The sequence below is a fragment of the Eptatretus burgeri genome, chromosome 2 (genome assembly GCF_056783735.1).
Source record: "Eptatretus burgeri isolate ZD-2024b chromosome 2, Ebu_testis_v1, whole genome shotgun sequence".
In the NCBI taxonomy this organism is placed as follows: Eukaryota; Metazoa; Chordata; class Myxini; order Myxiniformes; family Myxinidae; genus Eptatretus; species Eptatretus burgeri.
This window is the reverse complement of record NC_140962.1, coordinates 119,737,499-119,761,142: the sequence shown is the minus strand read 5'-3', so window position 1 is coordinate 119,761,142 and position 23,644 is coordinate 119,737,499. Positions and strand designations below refer to the sequence as shown.

The following is a 23,644-nucleotide window of genomic DNA, read 5'->3' as shown; positions in this document are numbered from 1 at the left end:
AAGCATAACTCTGTGAAAAATTGACGAAACAACCTGCAACTCTAACTTGTTCAGTAACTTATCATAATAAAGCCGCGCACCAAGTTTCAGTTGAATATGTTAAAGGGTATGGGAAAAACGTCTGAAAAAGCACAGGTACGACAGACAGATGGAGAGCAAAGCTATAGTCCCCTCTGGTGAAACGGGAAGGGGACTAATAATCCAGTGATGTTTTTCACATTGAGCTGTTCGACATGTTTACTGTTTGCCTAAGTGACAGCAGTTGGTTGTGTCCTGGGACGATGCTCAAGATCGCTCACCAATTTGCAGTCATTCTTGAACTCACTACAGCATCGAAACAACGACATGAAAAGCATGCATCACCAATTATTGTGCAGCCAATCTTCTGTGAATTTCAGCAGGTTTGAAGTTGTTCTTCACAATGTCTTAACAGCTCTGTTCCACAGCATACTTGACTGCACTAGCTGCCATCTTGGCTTTCTCCAGAATGCTTGACCAGATTTGTTGTCACTTTCTGCATAACTTGCTCAAGAAAGACAATATCATGACACCAAATTTCATGATTGAACTATAATCCTAACATGCTCAACAACAAAAGGCCCATGTCAACCATCCTCTTATTTAAGACATGAAATGGAATTGCTGGAGTTGATGCAAGCATATATAGATAGATATTTTTGAGATAATGGCATCAACTAAAGAAAAGGACAAGCCTTGACTGTGTGTGTGTGTGTGTGTGTGTGTGTGTGTGTGTGTGTGTGTGTGTATGTGTGTGTGTGTGTGTGTGTGTGTGTGTGTGTGTGTGTGTGTGTGTGTGTGTGTACAAATTTTTAAGGAGGGCAAGGATTGAAATGATCAAGATTGGAATTTTTGTTTTTCAGAGTACTTTGTAGTTATAATAGATTGCATGAAGAGTCATGGAAGTCAGCACAATTTGTAGTTTTAAAAAGTTTGATAAATTCCTCGAGGTGGCAAGAATCAACGAATACAGGTGGTCAGTCCGTAGCACTGGGCTGTGTGTTTGTGGGGTTTTTTATGCTTGTCCTCTGCATTTTAAGTACCCCACCCCTCCACCCTTTCTTTCTTCTTACATGTGTCTTTTCTACCAGTTATTCTGCTCTCTTCATTTTGCATCAATAATAAAGCATGCTTTGTCCCCCCCCCCCAACTCCTCCACCCCTCCCAGGTTTCTGCAGGGTGCACGTGGTCGACAAGCAACCTCCTTCTTGTGAAACTCCCAAATAGGAATCACTGCTCACCTCCACTCATTCGTTCCTCTTTTTTCCTGCCTGTCAAACCAACTTCCACATTCTCTTCAATATCATTATTTCCCACAGGACTTCAAGACAGCTGTTCACCACCATCTCAGATTGTCCCCATCCAAAACCATGATCCTTCATACCCTCATTTACCCACCCCAAGCCCACCTCTTTCCAAATAACCAGTTTTTCCTTCCTGAGAGTTTGCGGCTGTATCCATCTTGCCCATCGTCCCCTTGCCCTCACTCTTCCCCACATCCCTTATTTCTCCAAGTCTCCCTCTATTTTGTCCCTCAACCCTACTGTTGGTGTTCCTCCCCTCTCTTTCTGCTATTCCTTTTGTTCTGTTACATCCTGATCTGTTCTATGTTCTCACTCCTTCAAAATCTCAACATTGTATACAAAAAAAACGCAAATTCCAAATAAGTTTGGCATGCAATTAATTTTGTCCTTGAGGTATAATGTCTTTGTCTGTGTGTGTGTGTGTGTGTGTGTGTGTGTGTGTGTGTGTGTGTGTGTGTGTGTGTGTGTGTGTGTGTGTGTGTGTGTGTGTGTGTGATCAGGTCCATTTAATCATTAAAAATTACTTTTAGCAGGATTTGGAGCTTAATGTCGTGTTTCCAACGGCACCATTTTTGTTATCCTCCAACAGTATGAACCATTTAGAACAAAGCGTGACACACATGGAAGGAACACACTAAATTATACACAGCAATACTTCTCAAAGAAAAAGAAAAATGTGTAAAAGTACAAGGAAGGAACACACAAACAACGTTTTTGGTTTTTTTTTTTTTTCGTGAAGACTGGTATTCCAGTCAGCAAAGCAGCGGGTCCTATATGTTAGTAGCTCGCTAAATGAAAGGGTATAATTCACCATGCATTACATGGAAACTGTGTAGTATAGACAATGCAAACGTATTCACAAACGATGATCATTTAACATCAACCCAATTTGTTTTTTCATTTCTGAGTCTGAGATATTTGGATAAGTATAGGTTGGGGATCTTTTTATTTTGCCCAAAAGGTTATATTTGCAGTGGTCACGACACCATTGGAGTTTAGTCTGACAATGATGATACTTGATTGGAATTGAAGCGCAGAAGCATCATGCATGCAAACCAAGTTTTTTTTTAGAATTCCTAAATATCTGCAATCAATCACTGCAAGAATTTTGACAAAGCTCCATTTCTGGTGGAATTTACCTCGGCTAAATTGATGAGTCTTCAATCACTTCAAGCAGTGATCACATATTGCAATCTACTTCATGGTCTATGATCTGGCCGACAAGTCTGCACTTCACCCACAGTCTGCCGGTCATAGACTGTGCAATGCCCAATGTCTGTGGAACGCCTTCTTGCCTCGTGCCTTGATGATCTTCACTTTGGAGGGTCTCTTTCAACCAACCATTTCAATTTGTGGTGTCAAGGAAATGTTATAATAGTCTCTTTATATATTTAATATGCAATGTACATGTTCAATGATCTGTGCTTGCAGATATATTGTGAGCTAATGTGAAAACAATAATTCTTCCTCAAGATGTTCATTTTTTTTGTGGCAGATTTCACATGTACCAACACAAACCCCTTTCTCTGTATATTTTTCTTCTTTTCTTTCCCATTCTTCAACCTTCATCCAGATCTCTCAAAACAACAATTAATCTGTTTCACTATGCAACTTGCATTGTCAGAGTAAGTGGTGTGTTCAAAAAGTTTGACAAACGAGATACCATAAGTGTCGAAGATGCGTACAATTATATGTTGTAAATTTATCTATTATATGCATATATCAAAACACACACACACACATTGTTATTCTTTTATTGATTCATACTGGACTATTGTGATTATCTTTCTTGTAGAACTTTTGGAATGCCCCTTATATTATAGGCCACATTGCTAAATGCTAAATGTGATCATAAATCTACCTGAAGCAATGAAGTAGACATTTAATATACTCTGGATATTTGAGGGGCTTGTGAGTTTTTACCGGTAAATTTATTTCCTCGAAGAAAGTAGACCATCTCGATGTGTGAACATGTGCATTATGTTGAGTTTGTGTTTTGAGACATGGTTGTCTGCTGCAACAAGTACAATATTGTTTGGTCCTTTGGTATTGATATTAGTCTTGGAATTGTGAAACGTGACTCCTGATAAAATCCCTCTCATTCGCTGACTGTGATAATCCAGCTTACAATTAATCAACAGACATATCCCAATTAATTGCCTAAACACCTCAAATTTCCTCTACCAATGGTAACAAACACTAAATTCAAACCACAAAAAAAAACACAATAGACAATGACAGGAATAAGAGAAATACAAAGGAATTACGGCATGAGAGCATTATTCGTAAAATTCAGTCGTTTCTTTGGCAGCTAATGGACTTCCCAATTTTTATCCACTAGAGAATGTTTCCCTGTTTGCATTCTTTCAGACTGGGGACAAAGAAACTTTGGGTTTGAATCAACACTGTGTTAGCACACAGGGAGAGGAAAGAGGAGCAATAACCCTCCACCATACTTCCCTTCTCCAACCCCGACCTTTTTCACCCATCCTCAACCTACATCACCAGGTGTGAAAGCGGTTTGTCCGTGTTAAACATGTATTCTCCATTTTAATCATTCTAATGTTCAGTCTCATAGTATTTGCTTTTCAATTTGCACTTTTTTTCCGCACTTTGTACTGTATTACCCAATCCTGCCTGTATGTCTTCCTTTTGATCCTGCTCTCATTTTGTGGTATCAGACCATTGTGATTTAACAGTGAAATTGTTATGCATTGTGGATAAAAATTAATAAATGCACAATTTTAAGAATTTTACTTTTGTTCACAGAAATTGTTTGTTTCTTTATAACTTAAGGTTATTATTTGAAATTGCTTACCACTGTTTGTAGCCATTTGGTATTCTTTTGAGGGATATAACCAATCATTGTAATTCAGACCATGTATATCCACAAAATATGCTTCTTTATGAAAGCACCAATGCATTCGCAAATGGCATGAATTCCAATGAACAATAGTTGTGAGAACCACTGCAAAACCAACAAGAAAAAGTGCAATCAGAGATTGCAGACCCTCACCAGGATTTCTTTTGAGTGGTGTATTTTTTTATGGGTTTGAGGGTAAATCCAATATGGCTGCCAAACCATGTGCCCGATTAAGATGACATTTAAAGCATGTATTCCACATCACTACTAAATCATGATTATGAAGTTTCATGTCTATTGATTAAGTGGTTCCAGAGAAAACATTATTTAATATATTTCTTTAATCCAATATGGCTGCCAAACCGTGTGACCGACCAATTATTCTTTAACACGCTTTTACAACCATGGCTTGGGGAACATGTGTGTGACGTTTTCCCTCGATCTGTTCAGCCATTCTGGAGAAGAAGATTTTTTATTTTTTTGAGGGTAAATCCAATTCAGCTGCCAAACCATGTGACCAATGACATCACATGTGTCAAGTTTTTCTTCCTCATGGACAGGCGGTCATACTTGTAAAGTTTCGCCTCAATCTGTTCAGCCACTTCAGAGAAGAAGATTTTTGAAGGTTTAAAAAAAAAAGACAATACGCCTGCCGAATCACATGACCGATGACGTCATGCATTTTTTTTTCTGTGGACCATTTTATCCCGAGATGGCCCTCAAAAATTTTCATACTGATCGGATGTGGCGTTCTACATATGCAATTATGATGTCATAACGAGGGCAGCTATGACATCATAAAAAATCACTTATTCCTCATGGCGAGTACTTGCCATGTGCCAAGTTTCAATGTTTTCCTTGGTGTGGTTTCAGAGATACAGAGGTCCAAATTTTTTCCGTTTTTCCAACATGGTTGCCACACCACGTGACCTATGACGTCATAATTATCATTAAAACATTCTACATGAGTAGTCGTACCAATGGTGAAAATTTTGTCTCAATCCGACAAGCAGTTACGGAGAAAAACTTGAAAGTTCTGTGCGGACAAACACACAGACAGACAAACAAACAAACGGACACAAATGCAATACCCTCTCCTTTGGTGAGGGTAATGATGCATTGTGTCAAAAGGGACAAAGGCTCAAAAGTCCAAAGTTTTACTCACAGGGATGCCTTATCCATCAGGAACTTTAACACAACAATTGTGCTGAAATCGTAAATGCCCTTCAAGAAAAATATTATTGGAACGTTGGATGGGGTACGAATTTGAGAGCATGTTAAGTTAGCATGGTCCATGTGTTCAGATAGGTTGGAACCTTTTTTTTTAAACCAGGGACTAATTTGAATGAAGTTGTCCTGTTCTTATATTATGTATGCCGTGAGTGGCTGTATAGTTGAGATTGGGAGGTAGATAAGAGAAGTGTAATTGGTACGTGTCCTCCTTGTAAAGCCAGATAAGGCACCCAGGCATGGTAAGAGAGGAGTGCATTAGATGTGTCTTGGTTCATGTTTGGGCTGATAAACCCCCCTTGTGGCTCACGTTCTGAGTACAAGGCATCTTATGCAGCACCAGCCATCACAAGGACTTCCGGACATGCTGTCATTGGCAGACTTCAGTGTCATGTCATTGGTTCGAGTTGCCTCAGTGGCAACACCCTATCAACATGACATCATTATGGCGAAGGTGATGTGCCAACTCATTGGTCGGTGCAAGAGAGTGAGCAAAGAACGTTTTGAAAGCACGATGCATGATCATGGGGGATGTGGAGGCCATACATGGACTCATTTGTTCCTCCTTTGCTTTTCACTCTTCTCACTATTTTCTCTCTGTTCTCTTTACACTCTTTTCTCCTGCAATTCACTGCTCTTCTCTTGCTCTCTTTGGACCTGAGTGACTCACAATGGTGGGGTGGGGTTTGGGGTTGGGGAGGCGGGCAGAAGTGAGTTGACCATAGCGAGGGATGCTTGCGCTTTCTCCGAGCTCAGTGGCATCAGCACGGAGCGAGCCTACCTTCGCAGACGCCGGAGTACTGATCTCTGTCATCTGTCACCCTGCAGTCCTTCCCCATGCTTGGTTTTGGAGACCTGCCCACCAGTATCCTTCAATACCTTACGTGGTTTCTCCCCTTTGTTTGTGAGTGGATGAGTGCATGTGGCGCCAGAGGTCCTTCTCTGTTTTAAGTGTCTCTTTTTATTGAGCGTGTATTTATTTCTCTGTCTTTATTTATTGTTGTTTCACTGTACTCTTCATCTCAGAATTCTCCATTTTTGTCATCCTTCGTCTCCTTTCAAAAACTGTTAATCCTTAAGTGTATGCGTCACCTGATAACCCGCCATTATTGTTGTGCTTGCTCCAACCATTTCAGCAACTTTGGTTAATCCCTGGGGGGATATAATTTGTTAAATGATCGCTTTATGAAACCAGCAGGATTTGGATTCAAACCGAGGGAAACTACACGAGAAGCTTGAGTGTGAATCCCCGTAATTCGGCCATTCGTGAAGCACATTGCTTTGGCGCGACAGGACCACGTTAGCAGACCTGTCGATGTGACATTACGTTTAACTTGGGCTGGAGTGACATACGACTGTTTGTTTTTAACATTGTTTTTTTTTTCCTCGCTAATAGTTTCCTTCATCACATAAATGAAAACCTTTGGTGAATATGCCCAAAAAAATTTTTTGGGGGTTTTTGCAATGTCGTTTTTGGTTTAACTTCCACCTTTAAAAGTAAAATAACAGCAATTGCTTCAAAATGTATTTCCTTTTTTTGCCCATCTTGATCACAAAAGATTAACTGACAAGGTTCAACTGATTTTTCATGGGTAGACATTGCATTGCATTCTGTGATTGGTTCATTTATTATCCAATGATATGATGCCATCTGGTTTTGAATGCCGAATGTGTCGGTCAGATCTGATTTACTTACCTCACTGTATTAGGACATTTTTTACCAAAGAAAAGAAAACAACATTTGAGTTTGAAGGTGTTGAATGTGCTCATACACTCAGTCCTAATCTTTGAGTTGATTACTAAAGAGTTCATCATAACTAAAAGACTTCAAAAAACTTTTATCATCGTGTTTGTTTGCCTTCAAACTGTCAATCTATTTACTGTGCGTGGACATGTGTTGTTGCCATTGTACTGTATTGCTGTTTGCCTTTTTTGCAGCAATTAAGCACTCCATCTTTCACTACCAATGTGCCTTTTAATCTTCTGGTTCATTAATATGATAACTAGCAGCAAAGTAAATGAAATATAAAAATCTCCATTGTTTATATAGCCATAAATCTATCCCAGGCAAAAATGCTACAATTAGAACTAGAGTATATGAGAGTTGTACTCTCATATACTACAGTAGTCTGCAGAGAATTACTACTGGAAGGGGATGTACTTTTGCCTGGAATAGCAAGTTGAATGCAATTTAAACTCAATTCAACGTGTATGCTTAGCATGAGTTCTTCCAGACAGCCAGCAACCAACTCGTGAAACATCACGAGTTTTGGCTTTTGTGTTTCATCCATCACACTCTCAGATCAAAAGATGGTTTAAATTACAGGTTACCATATCGAAAGATCACTTTCAGTCATGTTCGTATCATGAGTGTTCATGAGCCTCGTCATCATGAGTCTCAATACTGTCTACACAAAAATAATTGTGATAGTGACTCTTGCCAAATTATTCTGAGAATGCAGTGCACAATGAATATAAAGAAGGCCGCAAGAATTGTGACTTTATTTTAGATGCAAGAATTATCCAAAAGGCAAAAATGGCGATTGACATTGTTTTTCCAGGAGGTTCACCTCTATTCTGCTCAAATATTCCATGAAGACACACCTTTTTGTTGTACATGGACAATGTTTACAAAAGCCAGTTGTTCATTTAGAGAACCAAACAAAAAGGGCAATAAGTCGAAAATTCTTCTTCTTTTCATTCCCCTTTTCATTCTCGTTGAGAAAGGAAAGCAAACAAAACTGCGATCAATCCCCATAATATTAAGTGAAATTAAGGAGATTTATCTGAATTAAGGAATGCAAGTTGTAGTTTTAAAAAGGGTAGTTGACTTCATCATAAATAGTGTTTGAAACTTTTAGTTGTTTTTGTAATTTTGAATGGCTATACGACACAAAACGATTTTTGACATCTTTTTCTCTCGTTTGATAAGGGATTGAGATTGTCTGAAAGTAAGGATTTACAAGAAAAAAAAATTTTCTGTTCACTCCACAATGCTGCACTCTGGGGCCCAGTCAATTATATTTGCTTTTTTGGGGCACACATTTGAGATTTGTGATACACTTGCTAGCAGGGCACAACCTGTGAACAGACAATTACTGGAGGATGAACAACAATTGGTATATTTATTGGATGTCGTCACTTGAATCTGATCACCCTTTAAATGTTTTCTGCCTTGCTATCAATTAAAATCTTTGCACTGCTCAATAAGAGATTGGTCATGTGGTAGGTTAAGGAAGATCCTATTAAAATATGTGTGAAATGGGAATTTAGAATTTGTTTAACAAACTGTCTTATAAAGGGTATGTAGTGGCCCAGAATTTTAGAGTATGCTGCTCTTTTGAGGGGGCATCAACACAGCCATCCCATCTGCATTCACTTGTGGATGTTAAATATCCCATGATGTCTGATATCTTTCAGAGGAACAACCATGTTTGCTGATATCCTGTTTCATCTCCCTGAATTTGTTTGAATAGTAAATAAAATTGTTATAAACAGGTTAAAATGTGTAAAAATGGCAGTGGAAAAGTGCATAAGACGAGTCTTGCATGGTTTTTGCTGTTCGATAGCTATATAGAATCAAATGCACTTTACCCCCATTTTAGATTTGTGCAAACCCACATCCTTCTCTCCTTCCTCTTCTTCATGCTCTTATTAATATTGTTATTCATCTTCTTCATGAATGTTTCAAAATGATGGCCAAATTAACCATAATTGGTACCTGTTTTATGTAAACATTGAACGTCCTTCCTTTTAAAAATCACTCAAAAATGTGGGTACCATTTCATACTGATTGTATCCTTTTTCACATTAAATGCAATTTGGGCCTTTTTAATGAGATATATCTGTTGAAGATTAGACTTTTTCATATACATATATATATATATATATATACATATATATTGTTACGAATTCTCGCCCGCCGGCGTGCGGACAGCCGCTTTTAGCCGAATCGCGGCCGTACGCCCACCGGACGGACAATTCAGCCGCGACTTTCCGGAACAACGCCGAAAACCAGTCACGGGTGTGCTCCAAGCACACCACAACCGTGTCCGCACTCTACCCGCGCTACAGGGTCCGATCGCCAAATAATCGATTTACCTTATTATTTGCGCAGGTAGATTACCGAGAGATTGTACTACAGCGAGGCCTGCTTGGACACGAGCCACTTAAGCAGCTCGCTCCGTTTTGGGATAACCGAGCGGGGTATTATCGCGAGGCCTCGCTGGACCCGATTCTATTATCAGCTATTTAAAAGCGCACTATATTCCGAGGGCAAGATGGCAGTTTAATTGGGGAAAATGACACGACGAGCAGGTAAACATTTAAAGAAGCACATTTATTTCCAAACAACACATAAGCACGTAAGCAGTCATGCAATGAATGGGGGAAGCACGCATGCAATTATACAGCCAAACACAATGCTAAGGAACTACGACCGTTTATTTATTATGTACAGTTACTTATACAATTCTACCTGACGGACTTGGCGCCACAACTTTCATACAAAAAAAAAGCAAGGAAAAACCCCCTCAAAGACGAGGAGGTAGACTGGACCTCTCGGGGTCTTTATGTCATGGAGCTTTGAGGACCGAAGGATCTCCAAGAGGCCGCGCAGGTTACCTTCACCTCAGATTGTTTGGTGCTGGTCGGCGAGCTCTCTCCGGCTCTCTCCACATCCCGAATACGAACACGCAGCTCCGCGTGGCACAGCAGGCTTGGCCGTGCTCGTGTCTCGTCCGCTCTCCTCAGCTTCGCCACCGACTGCAGGCTTCAGGCTCCAGGCTCCAGGCGCTCCGAACCCCGACAGATACTCCACAGACTGGCTGACTGACCCTTAGCAGACCCAACTCAACAACCACCTCAACTCGACAACCACCTCGAGAGACAGACTGACTGCGACCCTCTCCTCAGCTCCAAGAAGAAGACTTAGAGAGAGACTCTCAACAACCGCCAGACCTCCTCAGCTCGTCCTTTGTATCCATGGCGCATCGCCCCTCCCCTCGGAGCGCGCGGGGGCATTTTCCACCCAAAATCAGGCCCCTCCTTTACCTCAACTTTGACCCCTCGCCCGATTCACCCCTCCCCCGTCCCGGCGTGCGGGAAAGTAAGAAAAGAGGGGAGGGGAAATCCTAGCGCTATCGGAACTTCTCTCCTCGGCGCTGTGGTTCTGCCCGCACTCCGTGGGGGCAGCGGGTTTTCCTACCGTTGCCTCTGTTTCCTTTCCCGACGAGCATCCATGGCAGAGACGTTATTTGATGTGGAGAGGTTTGTGGTGTGGTTGTGGAAGTAGTGGTGTGGTCGTTGAAATGCGGGTGTGGAGAAGGTGGTGAGGCGATGTTGTGGAGATGGTTGATGCTGGCATTTGTGGTGGTCGTGAGGGTGGTGTGGTTGGGCGGTTGACGAGAAGGTGGTGGTGGTTGGCATTGTGGTTGGTCCAAAATAACGATAGTAAAAGAAAAACGGCTAACTGAAGATTCACAGCCCGGGAACACGAATAATTCCCATTAGACAACGGTGGGGAAATCTATCTGAAGACAAACTTATCGGCATAACTGATCTAAGGACCTATATGGTGCTCTGCGAATTTCCACAGCCGTAACAATATATATATATATATATATATATATATATATATATATATATATATATATATATATATATATATATATATATATATATATATCTGTCATTGTTTATTTCTGATAAGTACTTTGAAATTCTCAATACTTTACACATAAGTTATGGATCATATCATTAATTTGTGCCACAAAAGAGAATCATGATGATATATGAGGTAAATGATAAGTTTCATAAAAATCTTATTGTTTCACTACTTCACTATTGTTAGCATTGCCCTTTTTATCGAAAGTCTCGAGGCTCATGAAAAGAGATGGGTGACAAAAAGAAAATGTCACAAAGCTTAAGTAGTGTCAGATTCATTCAGGGCAAAAATCAAGAGGGCAAAACTCATCCATAAGAAATGGATAAATACCTTTTTGCTCTGAATTGTGGGCAATTTCTTTATCCACGTACGACTTATGAATCAAGAATATCTGTGAGCATGCTGGAGGATGCCTATAAAGAATAAGAAACATGTTGTGGCATCTGCTGAATGAGCTTTCTTAAAGAATTGCCCAACAAGAACTAGCCAATGCCACAGGACATGCTCACCATCATGTGTGCCAGATACTTCGAATTATCATTCCCAAATGTCTTCAAATTGCTTTACAGGTCTATCTGGCAATGTCTTTGTCCGACGATATTGATGAAAGGTCATTCAATCATAAAAAAACTTCATGAACTGAAGAGTTCATAGAACACTTTAGCCCACGCAGTCTGGAGAAAACAGACGTGGGTGGGTTCTATGAGCAGCAAATTTGATTGGTCGAGATGATGTAAGATACCATAATATTTTGTCCAGGTACTGCTGATCGGAAGGTTTTTGAAAGTGCCAATAAGGTGATTTATGTTCTCCAGTGTTCAAGTATATAATTCAATTGAAATTAAAAAATATTTAAAAGGTTATGGAAAAAAAAAATTTGGGGGATGTTTACCTCCATTGATGCAGTGTCTTTTACACCACCTTATTTAATACATTACATTCCTCTTCATGCCTGCTGTTTGTGTCCTTTATGACATATTTAAAAACAGCAAGTTTCCTGTTTCGCTGTTGGTGCGTTTTCTGATTCACGTTCCGATTTATTTTCAAAATACAACATTCAATTGAAATTAAGTAATTTCTTGACCATAAACTGATGTTTGAAGACAGACAGACAGACGCCCAGACAAAGTGAATCAATTGCTTAACCCTGCTTTTCGCTTTGCGCACGTGAAGGAACAATGCCAGAATTTAGCAAAATGAAGGATAGTAAAGTAAAATTGCAGAAACTAATGAATGCTCTTTACATAAAAGAGTCACATGTCAATAGTTTTAACAAAGAAAAGTATTAGTATGCACACTGTGCATCCTGGAAAGGCCTTCACAGTTGCTCTGAGAGCAGGATGCTTAGTGGAAGCAGGGACAAAATTATGAGATTGTAAGAATAGGCAATATTTATTGTGAACTGTGGTTTGGTGCTAACCAGGGAGCAGGGTACCAAGATTTGTGTGGGGGATTTTGGAAGCTTGCAGAGTAAGAAAACAGGAGATGCAAACAAAAGCTGTAGAGGTCGATGGGTAAGTGGATTAAAAATGAGAGGGAGGGGTGGGAGATAGTGGGTGGAGGAGCGAGTGATTTTATGGGCCTGGCATGGAGAGAGATGGAAAGACGGCAGCACTTTGCCAAGGCTTGTCTGGTTCTCTGTGGGAATAGAGGACGTGCTTAGCCTGCAGAGCTTTGCATTGGCATTTACGTAGAGAATAGGTGAAGAGGGGGATTCTCTAGGGGCTTCCCAATGTCTGTTCAAGCAAATGGCCTTTGGTATATCCACTGGGGGCATTTATGATGCTTGTCCTTCACTAAGACCACCTGAATGCATCACACTTATTTAATTCTGATTACTTGCATAGTTGACTCATTTGTTCATTGTAGCATATATACTTAGTGGACAAACAAGCCAAGAAACCCTCCTAAGAATGTTCATCTGAAATAAGGGCAGTGTTATCAACTTTTTTTTTGCTATAATGTGATAATAATAAAAGCTTATTGGGTATTTTAAACAACTACAGCCAGATCGTAGTGTGGCAGGAGGCTTAGAAAGCTGTATTCCCTGGACTCCATCACTTTGAGCTAAAATGCTCGCAAGGTGTCTGGGAGTTCTTCATTATTCATATGGAAGCAAAACGTAAGGCTCACAAAAGGAAGAGTACAACGTTTTTTCTTGCTCCAAGGACATTTGATCACAGGATTATAAAAACTTTTATGAACGTTTTTCGATGCTGTTTGATACTTTGTCAAAAAGGGTTCTTTTTTATTATAAGTAAAAGTCCAGACACACAAAAGCAATTGCCACAGTGTTTATAAAGCATAAACGTCTGGTTCAGAAGGATTTGACCCTATCCTTATCTGACCCTTCCAATTGGAAGAAATAACCAGAATGCACTTTGAGCAGAATCTCTTCTTAGGATAACAGTGGCTGAGAAAATACAAGGAGCATTCAAAAAGTTCTCAAAACGACATACAATATTCCAATACGTGCCAACATTTGAAAAATACATTTCCCTATATACCGTAGGTATATATCAATACCAAGAAACACAAGTAATAAAAACATTTTCACTCTCGCCAAAGTAGAGGGTATTGCATTTGGGTCCGTTCATTTGTTTGTTTGTTTGTTCACACATAACATTAGTACAGTATTATATTAATTACATTAGACCATTTAAGACCCCGAAGATCCTCCAGAACCTTTACAACCCTGAGACCCATTAAGACCATGAAGACCCGAAGAACTACAAAGACTCCGAAAACCCCCTAAAACTCTTCGGACCCCCAATACCCTTTCAAGCCTTTAGAACCCCAAGACCCATTACACCTTTTATAACTCGAAAACACTTGAAAACCCCTTAGATCATTGAGATCCATAAGACCCCATAGACCCCGAATACCCTTTAAACAATTTAGACTTTTCAAGACTGCGAACACCCTTTAGATCATTAAGGCCCTTTAAGACCCTATAGACCTTGACACACCCTTGAGAACCCTTTGAACTCATCGACCCTTTAGAACCCTGAAGACCCTGAGACTCATTTCCACCTTTAGAACTTCACACCTTTCAGACCTTTAAATAGACCTCTTTAACCACCTGTAGACCTCTTTGAGCTTTAAACCCTTTTTGGATGTTTTAATACCCTTCAGTCACCTTCAGACAATTCTGACCCTTCAGACCTTACTTAAATCGATTGATTCAAAGGGTTAAATGACATCCTTTAAACCCCTTTGACCTTTAGAACCCAACCATTTAGACCTTCCATTTGCAATGAATGACCTTTCATTAAGTCTATCCCTCCATTTATTTGCCACACAAAACAAGTCCTGGTGAGGGGCTGCAATCTCTGATTGCTCTTTCTTGTTTAAAATGCAAAAAGATGTCAGGATCCATCCATCCATCTATCAGGACCATACTCTGTACAGAGCATCAATGCTGCCGAAGCAGTCTCCTGGGCTATTGGGCACAATCCTGGACAGGTCACCATTCCAACACAGGGCACGAAAATAGTTCAATCATCCCAGCAAGCTGGTGCTCACTTTGCCAACCTCAGAAGGATGACAGGCTGTCAATCCCACCTGGTATTATTTCAACAGCACAGCAGGATTTGAACGAAGGACACTTGGATCCCAAGCCCACCACCCAAACCATTAAGTCAACACCAGGCATATTTCGGGATGTTACTCCAAAAAGTATGTAAACAACGTTGGGATGGTCACTAGAAATGATCATGTGAAACCATCCCTACATCTTTCTTTGAATAATGGTTATCCTGAGAAAAGACAGTTATATCGACAAAACACACACACACACACACACACACACACACACACACACACACACACACTCTCTCTCTCTCTCTCACTCTCTCTCACTCTCTCTCTCTCTCTCTCTCTCTCTCTCTCTCTCTCTCTCTCTCTCTCTCTCTCTCTCTCTCTCTCTCTCTCTCTCTCTCTCTTAGTGTCTTTTTTGACATTGACCTAATTTTTTAAGGTCATGACCTAATTATAGACATTTTAAAACTTTTTTCACCATAACTCGACAAAGCGAGGTCATCATCATGTTTGCAAACAACTTTAAATTAGCATTCCCAAATGTCTTCAGATTGCTTTACAGGTCTATTTGACAATGTCAGTGTCCAACGATAGTGACGATAGGTCATTCAATCATATCAAGTGCACATACAGCTCTTTGTGCTCACCTATAGGGCATACATTGGGTTTGTTTGTTTGTGTTGATATTCGATATTCTCTCGTTTACAAATATCGATATTCATGCAATTTCGAGTTATTGGATTCGCTTGATATCCCTTATTGTCGGGTTTTCCGTGTGTGTGTGTGTGTGTGTGTGTGGGCGCGCGCGCGCACGCGCAACGCGAGGCTCCACAGCACAAACCAGCAAACCGATTTCGATGAAACTTGGCGAACAGGTGTCATATGGGCTGGGAATGTGCGTGTTTGAGTTTTGTTGCTAAGGCCTAAGTCACATTTGCCACGGCGGCCGTGGGGTCTCCAAAATATACGGCCACTAGCAATTATACGGCGGCCGCAGTATTTCCACGGTCACACAATGCAGCAGTCACATATGTTTTTATTTTTCGGGGAACCGCACGGCGTATTTATAAATTGTGGAGACCGAAAACGTGGGGGTGCTGTCTGATCTTTGATTTGATGTCGCACGGTGACCTTAGGGCGTTCCTGCGGCGGCCATAACATATTCAAGGCAGACGCAAGGTGCCTGCAAGGTGACCCCAGGGGGGCCCTAAGGCGAACGTGCGGCCAGACGGACGGTAACGAGTGGGTTTTTTATTATTTTTTTTTACCAGTTCTTTTGTTTCGGTTTGTCGAATTGCTACGGCGAACGTAGAAATGAAAAAAGTTATAACCGCGTTATAATTCCACGGCGACCCTACAACCTGTAAAATATAGCCAAACGGCGTAGAGCCACCCTGAGGCCACCTCAGAAACTCTGCGGCCGCCGCACGTTTCTTTCAATTCAGAGGGCGTACGGCCGCCGTATCCTCGCCGTAGAGCAAATGTGACTTAGGCCTAAGCAACCACCTGTTGCTATGCAGCGGCCGAAAAGCCGCGTTCACTATTTTCAATACGTGTCCTACAGTTTTGAATGTGGAGAAACAAGACTTCGGAATTAAACACTTTGAGATATTTAGAAAATTTTACTTGAGCCGATTTTTGATTTAGGTTTTATTTTTCAAATGGTAGTCCTTCAAAAATAGGGTGTCTATTTACCGTCATTTAATGTGTGCATACAGTATTTGTAAGGAACTACACCGTCGTTCCACCTTCGATCTCTCCTCAATCCAAACGTTATTGACCAAAGTGAAAAGGATCCAAAATAAATGGAATCACCGGCATTTCTGTCTTTGTGGATTTCTAATAACATGGTATAAATCAAGTTATGTGGAATTTGAAAAACATCTTTAAAAAAAAAAATCTACACCCCTCGTTATGTTATTGTCCGCGACACCGCCAGCTTCATCAAAAACAACCGACCAGGAAGTCTTCTCGCGCTACCCACGCACGGTCTGGTTCGTATTTCCGTTGTGTTGTGTTTATGGTTATTTTTTTCTTTCTCTCTCTCTCTCTTCACGTTACGTTTTGTTTCGTGTTCTGACGTCCACTCTGTTTGCCGTCATCTGAGGTAATGTCAACAAAAATAATGACATTTTATTTTTTTACTTAATGCGTCCCTAATTTACTCCAGCCGATTTTTGATTTAGGTTTTATTTTTCAAATGGTAGTCCTTCAAAAATAGGGTGTCTATTTACCATCATTTTTTATGAGGGGCTTAGGAAAGTGGGCGGAGCTTAGGGAAAGTGGAGTGGTTGAAAAGTGGGAGTGGCGTAGGAAAGCGGGCGTGGCTTATGGAAAGCGGGTGTGGCTTATGAAAAAAGTGGGCGTGGCTTATGAAAAATAATGTGTGGCTCAGGAGGTGGTCAAACAAGAGCATTGAGAGAAGTTTATCAGGTTTTCAGTCTGTTTGTCATTTACACTTTCCTACATCTCCACTCTGAGGAGTGCCAGTTGGCAAAATACTCAATTTTAGGAAAAATCTTGCCAGGCAGAGGAACAATTGTATGTGAACCAATACGTCTTGGCAATGAATCTTCGTCGGTGGATCGGTCAGAATGAAAAGCATCGTATCCAGCGCTTCGATCCTAGCGGATCCCTCGTCGCCTACCGGCTTGTATTCATTTTTGTTGCGCACGTGGTGGATATACTCAGAGTCGTTGGTTCATACACGAACTGGAAGTTAAAAAAAACAACCTTTTCTGCTAAAAAAAAAAAAAGAAAACCCCAACCTATTCAGTCAACTCTGTCAAAGTATGATTACCCTTTCTATTCCATCGATTCACTTTACTGAGAAACCTTATCAGTCTTAACAGTTAGTGACAATTATGGGGTTAAAGAAAAATCATAGCAAAAATTTTTTTTAAAAATCATTCGAATTACCAACCAATCTATACTACAGGGTGCCCCAAAGAAAAGCAGGAAATTTGAGATTTTGAGATTTATTTTGCCGTATTTTACCATATCAAGAAACTAACATAATATAATAAAGTGTATCTTTGTTTTACACTACATCTGAGTTTGCTTTTGTTTTGTTTGAAAATAAACTGTACCAAATTTCCTGGTTTTCACTGGGGCACCCTGTATAAGAGAGCTGTGTGTGTGTGTGTGTGTGTGTGTGTGTGTGTGTGTGTGTGTGTGTGTGTGTGTGTGTGTGTGTGTGTGTGTGTGTGTGTGTGTGTGTGTGTGTGTGTATGTATGGCCATTTTTCTCAGAGATGACTGAATGGATCTTTGTCAATCTTTTAGAGGTTCTTCAGAGGTGTTTTTGGCATATATATACATATATATATGTATGTATATATATATATATATATATATATATTTATGTATATATATATATATATATATATATATATATACATATATATATTCGAAAATTTTGAAAAAAATAAGTGTTTTCATATTTATTATTGTTTTTTTTTTTAATCGCTGTGCAGTGCCGAAGCCTTTTTCATTTATGACAGGTATATTCAAGTACACATACGTATGAATAAATACAAAACAATAAACAGACATTTCAATACAAATAAATCTCTTCCGGAAGCAGCCGAAGTTTGTGGTTCATCTTCTTCATGCTCCTCCTCCTTCTTCTTCTTCTTCTCCTCCTCCTCCTCCTCCATATTCATAGATCGGGGTCAAACTTAACCCAGATACATCAACGGTAAATTCACGAGCATCTATTTGACAAATAACTTCAAATTCCACTTCGAAGGTCACACTTTCACAATGTGTCTCTTCGCCAATAATAATCTACAGGGTGTATACAAAGTCCCGTTACCCTCTCCGCAAAACCTGATAAATTAATATAATGAACACACAAGAGGTATAAATGTAAACTCTGAATACATGAAACATATATGTTGTTGTTCACCTTTCAGCAGCTCCCGTTAGGGGTCGCCACAGCGGATCACCCGTTATGATCCGCATACTGATTTGGCATAGGTTTTACGCCGGATGCCCTTCCTGACGCAACCCTGGTCACCTCTTACGACACAGGAATAAGGATTGGGTTTCGACATGATTCCGGGCTGCCCTCCACCCTCTCATAGCGCGGCCCAGCACAGGGCTCCCGTCCTCAAGTGATCCTCCAACCCAAGCCTCCGAGTAGCCGGATTACAGGCGCACGCCACTACGCCCAGTCACATGAAACATATATATATATATATATATATATATATATATATATATATATATATATATATATATATATATATATATATATATATATATATATATATATATATATATATATATATATATATATATATATATATATATATATATATATATATATATATATATATATATATATATATATATATATATATATATATATATATATTGTTACGGATCTGGAAACCATTTGCATTCAACATACAGGTCCCAAGAGTCAGTTATCCCGTTAAGTACATGTGTATAGTCAGATCCCTTTCCTTTTGTCTAGTGGGAGAATCAAAAACGTGTGTTGAGACTTCTTTTAGTTAGGTTATTAAATCTTTACATCTCACAACCAACAAGCAATCTGCATGACCCCTCGGCCTGTCACGATCCACCGCCAACGTACCTTCATAACGTTGATACTGTTACTCGTCGAGTGTGGGCCCGCGTGGAGGACTGGCTGGGGTTTCCCGGGAGGGGCCGTTGCAGCGTTATACTGTTACTCATCAAGTTTGACCCCGCGTGGAAAGAGCGGTTGGGGTTTCCCGGCAGGGGCCAAGGCCCCGCCCCGGAAAGGTGGGCCGTAGGACCCTGTCCAATGAGGGGCGGACAGCGAGGTGTTTTTCGCCAAGAACCCCTCCCCGTGGTGGGAGGAGATATATTTCCGAGACTCTCTGAGTTCGGAGGAGTTTTCACGGTGGCTGGGTCAGGCAGTTTTTTGTTCACGGTGGCTGTGAGCAGTCTGGTTCGTTCTTCACGGTGGCTGTTACGGGCAGAGGAGTTATGTTGACCCCGACTATTCGCCACGCGAGCTCTGCCACGAGCCATGAGTCCCACACTTGCGACTGGGACCAAACCGACAACCTTTGGCAGGTGCCGCACGACAGAGCATGCTTTCCCTCCGACGACCAGGTACCCACCGAACTCTGAGCCCCAGCTTGTCTCTCTTCATGGCTGCGAGGGTCAAATAAAGACTCTGGGGTTTCTTTTCTTTTTGTGTGTGTGTCTGCGTGTGGGCCCGTCTTTAAGTAGAACTGAGTAAGTGTTTTTGCTCATTGTAAATATTTCCCTGCTTGCATATTCACGCCAAGTCTTGCCTTTGTCTTTATTTACTGTTAATAAATTTATTAGAAATGTTCCCAGTCCGTTTCTGTCCCTTCTTACATTGGTCTAGCATGGTCCGGGTCTGAGTATAAGCGGGGTTTCATCCCCGATAATCCGTTCATTCCAGCTGGGACCGCTTTGGCAGTTTCTGCTCGGCTGCACCCGAACCAGAGTTGGTAGTTGGTGGTTGGAACTCTACCGCAGTCAGTAGAGTGACCCGGTTCGAGCAAGACGTGCCGAGGGCGTGGTTTCCCCGGGAGTCGAAATCGCGTAGTTAATTGGGTAAATTGGTTTAAGACAAATAGACCCTACGCTACGCGGTTGAGATATTGGTGTCCACAGTCGGTTCAACGACCCGCCGGCTCGCGGAGTTATCCGAGCGATGGCCTACAATTCCGGGGAGTCTGGTGGGAGACCGCGTAACCTCCCCCACCTGGTGGTCGTTCTCGCCACCGACCCCCGGCCCGCAACAATATCTTACAAGGAACCTGCACAATGGTTGCCAACCTCTGATTGTTTGTCTGTGTTCTGTCCTTTCTAAATGCTGAGCATGAAGCAGCACAGACAATTTTTAGTCATTGCCATGACTTGGCTCAGGTTCAAACCACCAACCTCTTCACTCAGATTGGACACTCTGAACTCTAACCACTACACCACTGAGTCCTTTATCAATTAACAGCACAGCTGTTTTGCTGATGCATTTCCTCTATATCAGGAGAATAATTTGAAGTCTGGCCAGCATATGTGCACTTCACAGCTGAGGCCTACTCTTTATAGAAGGCACTCAAATCTTTAACATCCACAGTTGTATGCAAGCTGATGTGACACCCATCCAAAGGAGAATCACAAATTAAGATTTCCCCTTAAGGGTGGTACACTCATTAATGCATTGCCCTATCTGCCAAGCATTAGAATCCATCCATCCATCCATCCATCCATTGGGACAATACTCTGCAGAGCGTTGGTGCCTAAGCAGTCTCCTTGGATATTGGGCACAATCCTGGACAGGTCGCCACTCCAACACAGGATACCAGCAAGCTGGTACTCATTTTACCAACCTTGGAAGGATGACAGGCAGAGTCAACCCCAACTGGTATTAATTTAGCAGTCAAGTGGGATTTAAACTCAGGATCCTAGGATCCCAAGCCCACCACCCAAACCATTAAACCAACACCAGGCATAAAGCACTTGAATGGCAGTTTATAATCGTGTCTAGAACTGAACCCAGATTAGTTAGCTTAAAAGTGAAAACTACCTTTTAGCTATTTCTTGTAAACTCCACCAAAACTAAAAACATTAATTAAGTCTCACGGACAAAATACATTGGTTGTGGATATGACACAGGAATTTAGCCTCTTAATTTGATAAAGATTCATTGTTTTCTTCACTTCAGAAAGAAGTATTGCTTAATTTGTTTCCCAAATCCAAGTTTTTCATCATTTTGTGGCTGGAATTTCAACGACTTTGAAAAACATGTCATACTTTGTGTTGTCTCAGTGACATATATATATATATATATATATATATATATATATATATATATATATATATATATATATAATATATATATATATATATATATATATATATATATATATATATATATTTACACACACTAGTGCGGGCCCGTAGGTGTGTGCCCGTAGGTAAGTGCCAGTATGTGCAGCCCTCTCTCGCCTCCTCTCTCTCGCCCCGCCCTCTCATCCCCTCTCTCTCGCCCCCTCTCTCTCCCTCCTCTCTTGCCCCCCTCCTTCTCCTCCCTCTCTTGCCCTCCCCTCTCACGCCCCCTCTCTATCCCCCCTCTCTTGCCCCCCTCTCTCCCCCTAATCTCGCCCTTCCTCTCTCACCCCTCCTCTCTCGCCCCTCTCTCTCGCCCCCACTCTCATCCCCCCTCTCCCGTCCCCCTATCTCGCAGATATTGGTCGACAGGTAAATGGCCATAACTTGGGAACCGCTCGTCCGATTAATATCAAACCTCGAAAAGGCACATCCGCGGGTCACCAGCAATATTCCTGGCAAGTTTCAATAAGATCAGACCGTCAATCATGCAAAAAATAAATAAATAAATAATAAATAAACATTAATTGTGACGTCATTCGTGATGTCATAGCACTGTGTCTTGTCATTGGTCGACAGATAAATGGCTGTAACTTGGGAACTGCTTATCCGATTAATATCAAACCTTGAAAAGGCACATCTGCGGGTCCCCAGCAATATTCCTGCAAGTTTCAATCAGATCGGACCGTCAATCTTTCCAAAATAAATAAATAAATAAACATTAATTGTGACATCATTCGTGATGTCATAGCACTGTGTCTTGTCATTGGTTGACAGATAAATGGCTGTAACTTGGGAACCGCTCGTCCGATTGTCATCAAACCTCGAAAAGGCACATCTGCGGGGCCCCGGCAATATTCCTGGCAAGTTTCAATCAGATTGGACCGGCGGTCGTCGAGAAATGGCGGTCGCAGACAAACAGACAGACAGACAGACAGACAGACAGACACACACACAGAGATTGCTGGAATTATAGATAGATATATGCATATATATATATATATATATATATATATATATATGTATATATATACAGTGGGACCCGCTTAATAGAATCACGGTTAATAGAATCACCCGTATTATAGAATCAAAATCGTTGAGACCGATTCCATTGTATCTAAATGTACACAATTTTTCCCGTTTATTAGAATCAAAAACCCGCTTAATAGAATCAGCTGCTGGCCATCCACTTCGACAGTTCAGCGCCGACTGGCCGCACAGTTCCAACTTTTGCCACCAGGCGGCTGACGTCACGCTAAAAATAACGCTATGCCACTACAGTGATTTCGGTAGTCATTGTACAGATAGGCAGACGGCTGACAGCTGCAGTCTAAGCACTAGGCGTGTCGTCATTTCCACGATGGACAGAAAACGAAAGCGGACGGATCGTTCAAACATTGATAAAGCACAAATCCTGAGGGACTATGACGCTTTGCCCAGAATGAGCCAACGAGAAGCTGCAGACAAGTTGGAAATTAACCAGCCGATCCTATGCAAGATTCTGAAAGATCGAGAGGCCATTCTGAAAGGTCAAGTGGATTCGTCTTCTCAGAAACGCAAGCGAAGCGGCAACGCACCCGATGTCGAATCAGCAATGGTCAAGTGGATTCAAACTTCGAGAGAAAAGGAAGCACAGCTTTCTGGACCTCTGATGCGGGAGAAAGCGGCTCAGTTCGCGGAAAAGTTCAACAACAAGAAGTTCAGTGCGACAAACGGCTGGATTGACCGGTTCAAGAAAAGACATGGAATCGTCCACAAGAAACTTCACGGAGAGGCAGCGGCGGCTGACGTAGGAGGGAAACAACAATGGCTGGACCACGTGTTTCCGGATCTCGTAGAAGGCTTCACGGCTGATGAGATCTGGAATGCTGACGAAACCGGGTTGTATTTTTGGGCCTTACCAGACGGAACGTTCCTCTTCAAGGGAGATCAGCACTGCGGTGGGAAAAAACCAAAGGAAAGAATCACGGTGCTTTTTTGCTGCTCGATGACTGGTGCTAAGCGTCCTCCTTTCGGTATTGGTAAAAGCAAGAATCCACGGTGTTTCAAAGGCCTCAAAACAATTCCAGTTCGCTACAGAGCCAATTCCTCCGCATGGATGACAGGTTTCCTCTTCACTGAATGGCTCGATGAGTGGAATCGCGAGCTTCGGCGTCATGACCAGAAA

The 23,644-nt window shown here is 41.4% G+C and overlaps 1 protein-coding gene across 9 annotated transcripts in view; it reads left to right on the top strand.

The window, feature by feature from the left end:
• Window positions 1-23,644, top strand: part of LOC147032944 (nuclear factor 1 A-type-like) — a 401,548-nt gene that overhangs the window by 366,376 nt on the left and 11,528 nt on the right. For 8 of the 9 annotated variants that reach the window (XM_085870986.1, XM_085870985.1, XM_085870982.1 and 5 more), the window contains one exon: window positions 3,693-3,830. The exons of the other annotated variant lie outside the window; for it this stretch is intronic. In XM_085870986.1, coding sequence (XP_085727112.1) covers window positions 3,693-3,830 — 138 coding nt within the window. The remainder of the gene's footprint in view (window positions 1-3,692; window positions 3,831-23,644) is intronic. 9 annotated transcript variants of the gene reach the window in all.